The sequence below is a fragment of the Caretta caretta genome, chromosome 5 (genome assembly GCF_965140235.1).
Source record: "Caretta caretta isolate rCarCar2 chromosome 5, rCarCar1.hap1, whole genome shotgun sequence".
In the NCBI taxonomy this organism is placed as follows: domain Eukaryota; kingdom Metazoa; phylum Chordata; order Testudines; family Cheloniidae; genus Caretta; species Caretta caretta.
In genome coordinates, this window is record NC_134210.1 from 48320094 (window position 1) to 48334493 (window position 14400).

The following is a 14400-nucleotide window of genomic DNA, read 5'->3' on the forward strand; positions in this document are numbered from 1 at the left end:
ATAATCAAATAAAAAGTCACTCTGTTGCAGAAAGTTCACCAATTATTAGAAAAGCCAGGTCATATGTAGGTGCACATATATTGTGAATAAATATTTACATGTCATATGCACAGGTAAACAAAAAACTGGAGTCTAGATCCACCCATGAAGGGGAAAAAGAAGTAAAATGTCTTCAGTGTAAAATCTGGATTAAATACTTTAAAGAAAACATTTGTAAACTGACCAGAAATCCTGAAATAACAATACTAGAAACAGAAGCTGTTCTTCAAATATTTAATATTTAGCTATTACATCTTCCTGAGATGCAAATATTGGTTGGAAAGATTATTTCACTACTGTTTGTAAATCATTTGAGCTCCTCAGAAAGAGGCACTCTAAAAGTCCAAAAAAATATTATTTTTATTATATGCTGTATGTGACCAGAATTTTGAAAACAGAGCCAGCTCTAGATACCTCTGAAATCAAGAGGGGTGTAGAAGGTGGAGAGGGAATTAGAGAATTTTTATTCATCTTAACCCACCATAGTATTTACAACTGAGTCCTAGCAAACTCTCCTGAAACAATACTGTGGGAATTGCCTTTCCAGATCAGGCCATCTAGCCAGCCACCAATGGGATAGATAGATGCTTCAGAGCGAGATGCATAAAACTCCAAAACAGACAATTATGGAATAACCTGCCCAAAGATACCTCAGTGCAAACTGAGGGTGCTTAGAACCTTGCACAATCAGATTATTATGGCCCATTAGCTTCAAAGGAAGATGTGGGAGTTCAGCACCTGACATGATCAGATCCTAGATGACTACATTCTCGTGTGCAAAGATAAAAATACACCACTTGGCTAGGTAAGCCCGCAATGTGGGATCCTGACACAGCAAGGCAAAGGGCTAATCAGAAAAAGTTCAGGTCTGTCCCTGACACTCCAGAAAATCCAAGGAGTCTCTGTGTGATGCAGGTCATATTGTACTTCACTTCACAATGTGAAGGAAACAAGCCCCTATACTTTGTAAGTAACTAGACACATACTGTACCTCATCTTGCTTGTTTAGGTCCTTCAGTTGAAGTTCCTGGAGAAGATAATCCACTATGTCAACGTTATTGTTCAGAGCTGCAAAATGCAGGACATTCCTTCCCTCCTAAGGAAAACACAAGCCAGTTCTATAAGATTACATTATACTTCTTCTCAAGATGAATATGTTTAGTGCTGGTTTAAATTTGTCATCAACAAACCTGGTTTGTAGCCTTTTGGTCAGCACCTGCTTTAACTAACATTCGCATTATGCCTAGGTTTCCAGACCAAGCTGCAAGATGAATCGCCATCAACCCGTGCTTAAAATAAAATGAAAAAGGCAAACATTACCATTAAAATATCCCAGACTACTATTCAAATTGCACTATATGATCTTATATGATTAATGTGCTGAGCTGACTCAATGACACAGGCTCTAGGGCACCCCTGTTAACACTATTCCCAGACACTGAGGGACTAACTGTGAATAACATAGCCATAATTTTTCCAGGTGAATAAAAGTTACCTCCTTTCATTTTCATTCCTTTGTCCTGCATTTCTTCATCTCTGATAAACCTCTTTGGGCTCTCTCTCTCTCTCTCTCTGAGCCTCCTCCTCAACTCCCACCAAAGGAATACACATCAGGAGCTCCTAATCTCTCTATCTCTGCACCATTCTCATAGGTATTCTGTCTCTTGTCCTCCTTGGATCCCCCATCTCTCTTCCTTTATTGGCATTATTATTATTTATACTGGAGCCTCAATCAAGGACAAGGACCCATTGTTCTAGGTGCTGGACAGACACACAACAAAATGACAGCCCCTGCCACAAAGAGTTTATAATCTAAGTATAAAACAAGACACAACCGATGGATACAGACAGTCGGGGGAGTATGGAGAAACAATAAGGCAATTGCTTAATGGCTATGTCCTGCCACCAACCTCTCTCTGTTCAGTCCTACCTCTTGTTCCCTGTCACAATCCCACTCCATCTCCTCTCTGCAAAGCAAACCTGGCTACTTGTTCCTCAATCTGTGATCCTAGTTCTCTGAAGTCAGTGAGAATAAAGGCAAGCAGGATACACAAGAGGACTGTTAAAGTCCTCCAGAGCCATACAGCCAAGGAACTAAGAGATTAAACAAGCCTGTTTCAGCAGTACAGGTGAATAGGACACAGGGACAATCAGAATCAAGGGACCTACTGTGGAGACCTCTGGACTCAGAATTTTGACCAGATGTGTGTAGCGATTTGCTATTATACTTATGCTCCCCCTGCCATAGGGATATAATCACGTTGTATGAAGGATCACCACCAAATTGAAAATCACATTTCTATCTGAAAATGTTGTACCTGCCTTTGTTACAGTTGATATTAAAAAGGCTAGCGTAGAAATTAGAGAAAAGCAATTATTTTATCCTATTTATTCCCCAGTTGTCAACTTAGTACATTTGTGTATAGTTAGTTTCACTATATTGTTGATGGTATACCTTCTCCCCTAGAGTCTACAATAGGATGCGGGGACTATGTCTTCATGTGTGTTGGTACCGCATTCAGCATAATAGGTCTTTGATTGTGACTGGGGCCTCGGGGTGCTACTGTAATATAAATATTAAACAACAATGAACAGCAGCAACAGAGCTGAAAGTGAATGTGGAACAAGCATCACCCACCGTGCACACGTAAAGAAAGAGGGTAGACGGGTGGGATTGTGGCTCACAAAGACCTTTCTAAACAAACATGGGAGCAGAAGAAAGCTTAATTTTTTTTAAAAGGAGTTTTACAAACCTCACAATTTCACACCATACTGTTCAAAAGGAGCTCAGTTAGAATACAGGATTACATAAGAACGGCCATACTGTGTCAGACCAAAGGTCCATCTAGCCCAGTATCCTGTCTTCCAACAGTGGCCAATGCCAGGTGCTCCAGAGGGAATGAACAGAACAGGGAATCATCAAGTGATCCATCCCCTGTTGCCCATTCCCAGCTTCCGGCAAACAGAGGTTAGGGACATTATCCCTGTTTAAAAAAAAAAAAAGACACTTTAATCATAAAAGTCCCCATCTTTGCAAAATGTGTGCATGTGCTTGACTTCAGCAGGATTACCTGCGTGCTCAGAGTTAAACATGTGATTAAATGTTTGCAAGATGGAGTCCTTAAAGTGTGTCTTTAGTCATTTCTGGAATCTACCTCTCTGAACACAGCAGTACTTTAGAGGTGGCTGGTGTAATGTGAGAAATGTTAAACTGCCTGCGGCATTATTCCCCCCACCTGCAATAATACTTTCTAGATGTTGTAATTCCAGGAATAAAGCCAGAACACACTGTGTCATCTCCACAGACATAGTATTAGACATTATTTCCATAGTGGACTAGTAAGTAGAATAAAAAGGAAAAATGCTTTTAAATGTATCATTTTTAACAGGTAAGCTGAAAAATGAAGAACAATATTATGTTTATTTCCGAGGTTTTAATTTCCCCCCCCCCAACTTAAATTTTGCACAAACAATGATTTTTAAGAACACCTTGGACCCTACTGTTATTTATTTGGAATTTTATTTACTTGGAATAGAATGAAGATGAAATTCATACCAGATTCAGAAACAAAGTCAGAATGTTTGATATATCATAGCATTTCTTATTAATTGCAAGCTACAACTGACTGCCAAAGAGTGTATGAGTTATCTGCAAGCGCATTACATTATACAGATTTTAAATTTCAATTAATAACGATGGGGAAAATATTTCCATAGGGTTTTCAGTGGAGGGAGAACTAGGGGATTACCAACATTTACTAATTAAATTAATTAAAACCTAATCCTTCCAAGCCTAGTTATAATCAGAACAAGACACTGAGGGGCATGTTTAATGAGGCAACTAGCATACACCTTTGTAATTCCACAGCCTTATGATGCACCCAAAAATATTAATGATCCCATAAAATTATTTTATTGCTTAAATATACTTTAAAAAAAGCTCAGAGAGAGAATATTGGAAATAGTTTACCACTGACGATAGCTTAATACAATTTAGATATAAGTTATACAAATACAGAAGATACAAACTTGGAATTAATATACATTACAATTATATATATTAGGGATTATCTTCAAGAACTCATGGAGGACAGGTGAGGTCCCAGAAGACTGGAAAAGAGCAAACATAGCACCTATCTTCAAAAAGGGGAACAAAGAGGACCTGGGAAATTATAGACCAGTCAGCCTAACTCCAACATCTGGGAAGATACTGGAACCAATTATTAAAAAAATCAGTCTGTAAACACCTAGAGGATTTTAAGGATTAAGCAAGGACAACTCATGCCAAACCAACCTAATTTCCTTCTTTGTCAGGTTTGGCCTACTGAATGGCAGACAGAGTTGTAGATGTGGTATATCTGATTTACTAAGGCTTTTGACACAGTCCCACATGACAGTCTCATAAACAAACTAGGGAAATGTGGTTCAGGTGAAGTTACTATATGGTAGGTGCACAACTGGTTGAAAGACTGTACTCAGTGAGTACTTATTAATGGTTCACTGCCAAACTGGGAGAATGTATCTATTTGGGTCCTGCAAACGTACATCCTGGGTCCAGTATTATCGATATAACCCTATTACCATAGATCATAGCTAGCTTGCGTACAGCAGCAGTGTAGCTGCAGCAGCAAGGGTGGTGGCACAGGCTAGCCTCCCGAGTACAACCCTACCCAGGGTATACCCTTAAGCGGCTAGTCCGTGCCACTGCAGCTACCCTGCAATTGTTACTCCAGCTAGTTGTGATCTAGCTAGTTCAAAGCTGACTTAGGCACATCTACATGTGCTGCAATCACACCTCATGACTGCAGTATAGGCAGTCCCTTAGTCATTGTTATGGAGGATTATTGTTCAAAGCCAGCTGTCCACCACTTATAAAATTGATCTGTTAAGGTTATGTATTACAGCTGTAGTCATTTTAGAACTTTTCATATAAATCATACATGCGGCTTTCAGCTTGTCAGACAAAAAAAAGGTACAATCACATGGCTAATTCGCTATGAACATTTTGGGTTCAGAATGATAAGACTTACTTAATTGTCTTTCCTGATGGTATAAATCAGGGGTCGGCAACCTTTCAGAAGTGGGGTGCCGAGTCTTCATTTATTCACTTTAATTTAAGGTTTTGCGTGTCAGTAATACATTTTAACATTTTTAGAAGGTCTCTCTCTCTAAGTCTATATATAATATAACTAAACTATTGTCATATGGAAAGTAAACAAGGTTTTCAAAATGTTTAAGAAACTTCATTTAAAATGAAACTAAAATGCTGATCTTACCCAGCTCAGCCCATTGCCAGCCTGGGCTTCCGTTCACCTAGGCCGGCAGCAGGCTGAGCGGGGCCTGCGGTTGGGACCCCAGACTGGCAGTGGGCTGAGCGGCTCCTGCCAGCCAGGGTCCCAGCTGCCAGCCCCGCTCAGCCCGCTGCCCGTCTGGGATCTCAGCCCTGCTCACATAGAGTGGGTACCTACCTTCTCCCTGGTTCTAGCCATTCTCTTCCTCTCTCTCTGCACTGAGCTGAGGGTGGGAGTGCACTGAACACAGGGCTGGGAGTGAAGGAGCAGGCTTCTGGGGGTTGGGATGGAGGGTCTGGCCAGGAGCTAGAATGAGGGAGGGGGCTCAGGGTTGGGGAAGGAGGTTTGGTGTGGAGTGCTTACCTGGGCAGCTCCCATTTGGTGCGAGGGGTGCAGGTGGGAATGTGGGGGGTGAGTGTGTGTGCGCAGGTGCTCCCATTTGGTGCTCAGGGTGGGGGGTGTAAGAGTCAGGGCATGGGGTGTGGGGGGTGCAGGGGTCAGGGCATAGTGCTGGGTGTGAGGGGAGTGCAAAGGTCAGGGCAGAGGGCTGGGTGTGGGTGGGGGGGTGCAGGTGTCAGGGCAGAGGACTGGGTGTGGGGGTTGGTGGTATAGGGGTCAGGGCAGAGGGTGTTGGCTAGGATCCTGGGGATGCTCCCACCTCCCTACCCAGAGCGGCTCACGGCAGAGGGCTGGAGGGGATATGCTCCGATTCCACCTCCCTTCCCCAAGGCCCCGCTCCTGCCTTTTCTCTGCCTCCTCCCCTCCCCAGAGCAGTGAGCAGGCTGCTGCTCCATTTCTCCCCCTCCCTCGCAAGGGCCATCAGCTGATTGGCGGCAGGGAGGGAGACGAGGGGGGTAGGGGCAGGAACCCAGCACGCTGGGGGAAGAGGCAGGGGAGGCGGGAGCTTCTTCACCCTGCCTCCGTGGGGGCCGGGTGGAGAAGAGTGGGCCGGGGCGGGCAGGATTTTTAATGGCATGCTGTTGCCTGCCGGGGTCCCAGCCGCCAGCCCACTCAGCCCGCTGCCGGCCTGGGTTTGGCAGCCGACACCGTAGGTTGCCGACCCCTGCTATAAATATTTAAGTTTCTAAATGGTAACTCTGTTTAGTTTCCCAGCCCTGCTTGCAAGTGATTCACAATAAGGAAATCTCTGAGCTGTAGTACAAGTCAAAGACTATGGGATGTACAAAAGTTAACTCAGTTGCAGACCCTGGCAGCAGTGGACAATATTGCTCAGGTGATTTCAGCTCTACCTTTCAAAAAGATCCCTGCAGGTGGTCTAGGTTAATTGCTCCACCATGCTAAAGTCTCTTCCTCATGGGGCTCTGCAGGATTCTGTTCTGTCTCACCTCTCCTGTACTGTACATATGCCGACTGGGAGAGACAGTTTGGAAGGCGCAGATATCAGTATGCAGAGGACACTGAGCACCAGGTCTCTCTCTCACTGAGCCCAAAGGCTACATTATCTTTGTTTTTCCAGTGCCTGGCCAAGGTAGGGGGTTTGGAGTAGAGCGAACTGGCCAAAACTCAAACCAGACAGGATGGAAGGGATATTGGTTGATTGGAGGAGAGCATCTGAAGGACATGGTAGGGATAGCGTCTGCCTCCTTAACTGAGCTGGTGTTTATCCAAGCCTTTGTCAAAGAGGTACACAATTTAGGGGTCCTTCTGGAGCCTCATTTGCTCTGGAGTCCCAGGTGGACTTGGTGGCACAAGTGACTTTTTCCATCAACATCTCACACAAACTGTTTCTCTTGAATGAAGACCTTATAACAGTTATTCATGCCTTTCGACCTCCACTGGAACACTGTATAACACTGCACATGGGGCTACTCTTTAAAGACCACTCAGAAGCCATAGCTGGAGCACAGTGCGATATTAGCGATGGGAAGCACCAATTTGCGCTGGCTCTTTGTTCACTTCCGAGTGTTTCTATTGTTCTTTATATATAGCTTTAATTAAATATAGTTGCTTTCACATGCCCCAGTGCCTAAAGCTACAAGGATAGTTGTGATAAATCCACTTTGTAGACTGCACATACATTTTTAACCTAGGACTATAGAAGCCCAATCCTGCCTCAGTTGAAGTCCAGGGCAAAACTTCCATAGACTTCAATGGAGCAGAACGCTCTGCAGAACAAAAAAGCAGTTGTATTGCCAAGGTCTGCAATAGTAACAAAAAAACAGGTGAAATGGGGCTACAAAAGAGTGACATCTTGGCACTTTTTCCTGATCAAACTAATCACCCCATTCTTCCCCTCGCTGCCTTAATCTGGATTCCCGTTTGCAACACAGAGCCAGCATTTGTGTGACGTAACACAGTAGCCCATATGCCAGGCAGCCTCCTTTCTCCCTTTGGGACACTTCACTGCCTTCAAATTAAAGTATTCTACAATATCTAACATACCCTGGAACATGCCCTGCCATGGCATTTTTTTTGAAGCTTATGAATATCACATACTGTGGAAGAGATAGGTCACACAAAGAAGTATTCACATATTTGACAGATAATTATTTTCCCTCCTAACTCACAACCAGCTGTCTCATTGTGGTCTCAGGGTAACCTTGCAAGTAGCCCTTTGCCTCATTTTCCCTTTTGGCTTCTCAGTAATTCCACAGAAGCACACACTCAAGTCCATAACATAATTTATTTACCAAACACAATACAAAAGTCTCCAAGAATAGTCCATATCACCCCAGTTCAAGTAAGCCTTAAAAATCATATATCCTCTTGGTTATTCACTTTACACATACCACTTTCCAGTGTCCTCTGCCACACCCAGACTCTTTGTTAGTCCTCCTTTGTTCCTCTATCAACACAGCCACCCTAACCCTCCTTCTGGGGTACAACCCCACTCTTCCCAGTGGGAACTTCCACAGCCTCTTTGCTGAGAGCCTCTTATTGTTCCTCTGGGCCCCAGCTCTCCAGCAAGGACATACCAGCAGGTAATTTCCTCTACTTCTCTCCCTTCCTTCAGCCTCTTTGGCCCTTAGCTCCAGCCCTCTGTCACAGAGTCAACAGGATCTCACTCTGCTGTTTCGCCTGCCTTTAGCGCTCTCCAGCCCTGGCTCTCTAGCTTGGGAATGCCAGCCAGCAATCTCCTTGTGGATCTCCTGCCTTCATCCTCTCCCAGGAAGCACCTTCTTTCTCTGATAGCTCTCATCTCCTGCTCTGTCTCCTGACTAATTCTGTCTGTTCTGATGCACTGGGTCTCATTAGACAGAGTATCCTAGGTGCTGCCCCGCCCTCTTAAGTGGCCCAACTGGGAGCACCTGGACAGGAACAGATTCACTGAGCCCCATTCCTCTTAATGGCCCAGCCACCCTGTTAATCTCACCCGTAATCAGGATTGCACTGTAAATTCTTTTTAGCGATGGTTTAGTTTTAGTTTAGAAAAAAAAGTATAAAACAGGAGAAGTCTTGCATGAAAAGGGTATAAATATTTCTAGAATTTTCACAAAAACATCTCTAATATAATGTTTTAAGAACTCCAAAACCTCTCTACTGGGCCCTTAAACAGGAATGAGAAATTCTAGAAGGAAGGACAGAGACAGTTTATACCTAAATGTCAGTTTTATTTTTTAAAAATTACACCACCTAATTATTCATAGAAATATTGTCATGAATTACAAGTCATAACTTGTAACCCAGCTGTTTGGATGTATACATTTCCCTTCAGTCAAACATTACAGCACTGTATTAGTTATGGGAAGACAGTTAAACAAACCGAAACAAAATTCAAAATGGCTAATCTCTTTGCATCATATCCAAACAGAATGAAGTACAAAAAGTAAACAAACAGCATATCTAGTGAAAAGTGAATTGCATTTTAAAAACTCTTTCCCTTTGAAATCTGTTCACTCTTACTAATCCATAAGGAGTTTTGCTTCATTAGTATATGGGCCAGATCTCCCACTGTGCTGCAGCCACTCTGCCTCATACTGCCGGCCAAAGTGGCTCTAAAACTGACATAATCTAGCCATCCACCCCAGTGCAGGGAGTCCTTTGAGGGCATAGAGACAGCATAGTGACTACTATACTACTCCCCTCTCAGCTGCCAGAGGAGGGGTGGTGTGCTGGAGGAAAGGGGACATGGCCAGTGGTTATCTGTTCTCCAGTGATCCCTGGTTGCTTTGTCAGCCCGTTGGGGCTACTGGTGGTGTAAATGAGAACAGTCTAACAGCTGCTCTAATTTACAGAGAGATCCAAACTGGGACACACCCACCCCAGGATTGGGGAACTGCACTGATGGCATTAAATCACCTTTACACACACACAGATACCTCTCCTGTGCTGTGCTGTGCTGTTGCAACTGTAGCAGCCAAGGGTTCAGACCATGTTTTTTGATCTGACAGTAGTGGTTTGCTTACCTTATCTGCAACATCCACTCTAGCTTTGTGATGGAGAAGAAAATCCACAGTAGACACATGATTTCCTGCCACAGCAAAATGGAGAGCTGTGCGCTGCAGCTGAAATAAAACAAGCCTGGGTGGATAGGTATGTAATATAATTATTTTTATTACACAAATTATCAGGATTTCTGAATCCTCTGATCAAAGCTCACCAATACACATTCATTTGCACATTCTCTAGCCAACATTTGCCATTATCTGTATTTCTGTTCCCTTGTATCTAAATTAAATATTGTGTTTAATGAAATCTAGTAGAACCAGAGTACATTAGGTATTTATGTGCCATTCTAATCCATTCACTGCAACTCACTAACGTGTCATTAACAGGGCTTTACTAAACACACACTGCTTAGAAAGAGGAGATATGCTATGCAGAAAACATTCATTTTCACAATTTCTATTTTACTGTTTGATTTTAAAAGCAAAGATTTAGGTGATATCTATACCACGAGTGCTCTGCAATAGCTGTAGACCAGGCCTAAGATTTATGTAATTCCATTTATTTCTTGATGATATCCTGGTTGCTACATATTTGTTTTTGATTTTATCTCTGTAATGCACGACTCAAATGCTCCTTTTACTTGGTATTAGTCACCATTTCAGTTTGGTCTGTTGTTTATGCAAACAAAGGTTTCCATCCTCCAACCCTCAATGAATAACTTTACACGTGCAAATAAACTGAAGGAGTTCAGTGGGTCTGCCCATATGAAATAGGCGTGGTCTGCACTTAAAAAAGAGATCAACCTAGTTACATTACTCAGGGCTGTCAAAAATTTCATGTCCAGAGTACCATTAATAGCAGTATGTATTGATGGAAACAATATTCTTATTCAAAAGAATGTAATTTTAAAGGGATCCTTTTTCTCTTTCTTTTCTGAAGGAGGACTCAGGAATCCAGCTGCAGGTACTCTTATTTCCCCTGTTCAAAACCAAGCATGTGGAAAAGGAGGCACATTTTTTTCAGAACTTGTGATTAAGTAATAGGATGCGCTAAGTCAGACAGTTTACACCTAAATGTTTGATGCAGGCTGGCAACCATCTGTACGAACCCCCTGAATGGGCTGCCTAAGGGGAGTGAATTGCCGTGGGTGGGCAGGCACTATAGGGGGAAAAAGGCCCACTCTTTGTTATTCCGGGATGGGACTAACATTCTTCTCCATGAAATGTTGCAACACTTTCTGTAGAATATTCTAGTCCAAATTTAGATCTACACCACAAGGCTACAACTCTTGTTGATATCAATAGAGTTCCATCTGCTTGCACCAGGTCTGAATTCTGACCTCACCTTGTAGCCACACAATACAAGTGCAGTCATGTTGCAGCACACATTGAACAGCACAACTCTTTATGTGCATTTTAATCTGCAAAGCATTTCACAAGAACCAAAAATGTCTGTGAGGTTAAGTATACCCATTTTACAGATGGGGATACTGAGGCAGAGGTTAAACTAATTGCCCAAGGTCATAGAGTATCAAGATTATAACTCAGAAGTTCCTGGTCCCACTCTTATACACTGACCACTAGACCTATGAATTACGGATCACCCTACACTCTCGCTAAGTGCAAGTGGAGGGCACTCTTCACTTCACAAGATTTGGGCACTTAACTGGACACCTGAAATACTACTTGTGCAGAGAATTTTCTTCAAGGGTATCTTTATACTCCTCCTCTTGCAGTCAAATACACTAGTACTTTTGAGATTTCACTTAGCAACCATACACAAGGCATATTTCTGGTAATTAAAATATCATACAGTATTTTATACTCACAGTATTTACAGCATTAATGTTAACATTCTTCCTAAGTAAGTTCTCCATGGTTTCCAAATTGTTCATTTTAGCAGCATGATGAAATTCTCTCTCATGTGGTAACACTGTAGAAAATGTGACAAAGTAGTTTATGGTATTTAAGAAATAGTCATAAAAAACTTAAATGACAACTCTACTTTGTTCAACATCTTCATTAATGATCTGGATGATGGGATGGATTGCACCCTCAGCAGGTTTGCAGATGACACTAAGATGGGGGGAGAGGTAGATATGCTAGAGGGTAGGGATAGGGTCCAGAGCGACCTAGACAAATTGGAGGACTGGGCCAAAAGAAATCTGATGAGGTTCAAAAAGGACAAGTGCAGAGCCCTGCACTTAGGATGGAAGAATCCCATGTACTGCTACAGGCTGGGAACCGACTGGCTAAGCAGCAGTTCTCAGAAAAGAACACGGGGATTACAGTGGATAAGAAGCTGGATATGAGTCAATAGTGTGCCCTTGTTACCAAGCAGGCTAATGGCATTTTGGATTGCATTAGTAGGAGCATTGCCAGCAGATGGAGGGAAGTGATTATCCCTCTCTAATTCAGCACTGGTGAGGCCACATCTGGAGAATTGCGTCCAGTTTTGGGCCCCCTACTACAGAGAGTTCAGCAGACAGCAACGAAAATGATTGGGGGCTGGGGCATATGACTTAGAAGGAGAGGGTGAGGGAACTGGGCTTATTTAGAAAAGAAGGGTGAGGGGGGATTTGATAGCAGCCTTCAACTACCTGAAGGGGGGTTCCAAAGAGGATGGAGCTAGGCTGTTCTCAGTGGTGCCAGATGACAGAACAAGGAGCAATGGTCTCAAGTTGCAGTGGTGGAGGTCTAGGTTGGATATTAGGAAAAACTATTTCACTAGGAGCGTGGTGAAGCACTGGAATTGGTTGCCTACGGAGGTGGTGGAATCTCCATCCTTAGAGGTTTTTAAGGCCCAGCTTGACAAAGCCCTGGCTGGGATGATTCAGTTGGAGTTGGTCCTGCTTTGAGCAGGGTGTTGGAGTAGATGACCTCTTGAGGTCTCTTCCAACCCTAAACTTCTATGATTCTACTCCCCTTACCTCCTGTTGTTTGAGATATGCACCTCTTGTTTCAATATTCAAAGTGAATTATTTACTTTTTATCATGGAATTGTTGTTACAATATTACATCTCCCCCCCAGGAATCTGGTTGATCTCTCTAGTTCCAATTCTTTAAGAACAAATAGAAACAGAATTTTCACAACACAAAAATATCATTAATTGCACTTCCCAGAATAATGATACTGCATTTCTATAGGTCCTGTCACCCAAATGAGTCCGAGGGTGCTTTACAAATGTAACAACCAACAGTACAAAACTACAGGAATTATTTCACTCATTCTTTTAAATACAGCCACCTTGGGAGTGAAACGAAGCAATTGTTTGAGAGACAAGGTGCGTGAGGTAATATCTTGTATTGGACCACTTCTGCTGGTGAGAGCGACAAGCTTTTTTAAGCTCAAATGCTTGTCTCTCTCACCAGAAGAAGTTGGTTCAATAAAAATATTACCTCATCCACCTTGTCTCTCTAATGGGACTGACTCCCTGGGACTGACACAGCTACAACAACATTGCATACAACTATATAACAGAACACACCACCAATCTCCATAATACTGTAGGGCAGGAACTGACGCATGCATACGTCCAAGTAAAACTGACAGAGGAGTTTAGGTAGAAAGAAGGTGATTACCTACTTGGAATTTGACTGGGACACCTGAGATAATACAGTATTCCGATTCTTGGAAAATTCACGAGATTTACTAGAGCTCAAGACCTTGGTTTTATGCCTCACCCAAAAAGAGAGCACCTCTAGTAACAAAGAAACCTGGGGAAGCTGGGCTTTTTTGGGTACCGTAACAAAATCACTAGGCACCCACATGGTTGGCTTTGACAAAACTATTAATGTTTAATAAACTCAGAAAAGAGATTTCAAAGAGTGAGCATTAAACATCAGTCTAGCTAAAATAGAAGTCTAAGGCTATGTCTACACTTACAAGCTTACAGTGGCACAACTGTACCGATACAGCTGGTCTCCCATGTAGCCGTGTTATGCTGACAGGAGAGAGCTCTCCCGTCGACATAATAAAACCAGCTCAACGAGCAGTGGTAGCTATGTCAGCGGGAACGTGTCTCTCGCCAACATAGCACTCTGCACACAAGTGCTTATGGCGGCAAAACTTTTGTCGCTCAGGGGGTATTTATTTCACCCGCCGAGCGACAAAAGTTTTGCTGACAGAAGTGCTAGTGTAGACATGGCCCTAGACACTTCTCTGTCAGCACACCTCTTTCCTAGCACAATAGATACAGATAACTAACCTTTAGCTGTTAGGCTAAAATATCATAGAGACCAGATATCTGACGGGGCACCAGTTTGGAACGGTCGCAGAGAGGACAGTGCTACCTACTGAACCACCAGCACCACTTTCTGCAGCAACTACTCATCTCCAAGAAAATCAGCAAGATGCAAACAAACATGCATTTCTGCACTAAATACGAAAGACAACAGCCTAAGAAGTTATCCAGCCATGCTTCACCAAAGCTGTGATATCCCAAGAGCTATTATATTGCAGTAATGTGGAAGTTCCCCACCATACTAAGGGCATGTCTACACATACAGTGCTGCAGCAGTATAGCTGTATGGATGCAGCTGCGCTGCTCCAGCACATCGAGTGAACACACTCTCACGTCGGCATAATAAAACCACCTCCGCGAACGGCAGAAGCTATGGCAGCAGGAGAAGCCTGAGTGCTTATATCAGTGTAACTTATATTGCTCAGGGGGCTGGTTTATTCACACCTCTGAGCGACATACATTATACTGACATAACCT

General features: G+C 43.1%; 1 protein-coding gene across 7 annotated transcripts in view; it reads right to left on the reverse strand.

Moving 5' to 3' along the window:
• Positions 1–14400, reverse strand: part of ANKDD1B (ankyrin repeat and death domain containing 1B) — a 46520-nt gene that overhangs the window by 23381 nt on the left and 8739 nt on the right. For 6 of the 7 annotated variants that reach the window (XM_075128531.1, XM_075128529.1, XM_075128530.1 and 3 more), the window contains exons 2-5: positions 11509–11612; positions 9698–9796; positions 1230–1328; positions 1031–1135 (exon numbers count right to left, since the gene is read on the reverse strand). In XM_075128531.1, coding sequence (XP_074984632.1) covers positions 1031–1135; positions 1230–1328; positions 9698–9796; positions 11509–11612 — 407 coding nt within the window. Of the gene's footprint in view, positions 1–1030; positions 1136–1229; positions 1329–9697; positions 9797–11508; positions 11613–12279; positions 12377–14400 lie in introns of all 7 variants that reach the window. The other variant, XM_075128532.1, reaches the window with a different exon arrangement.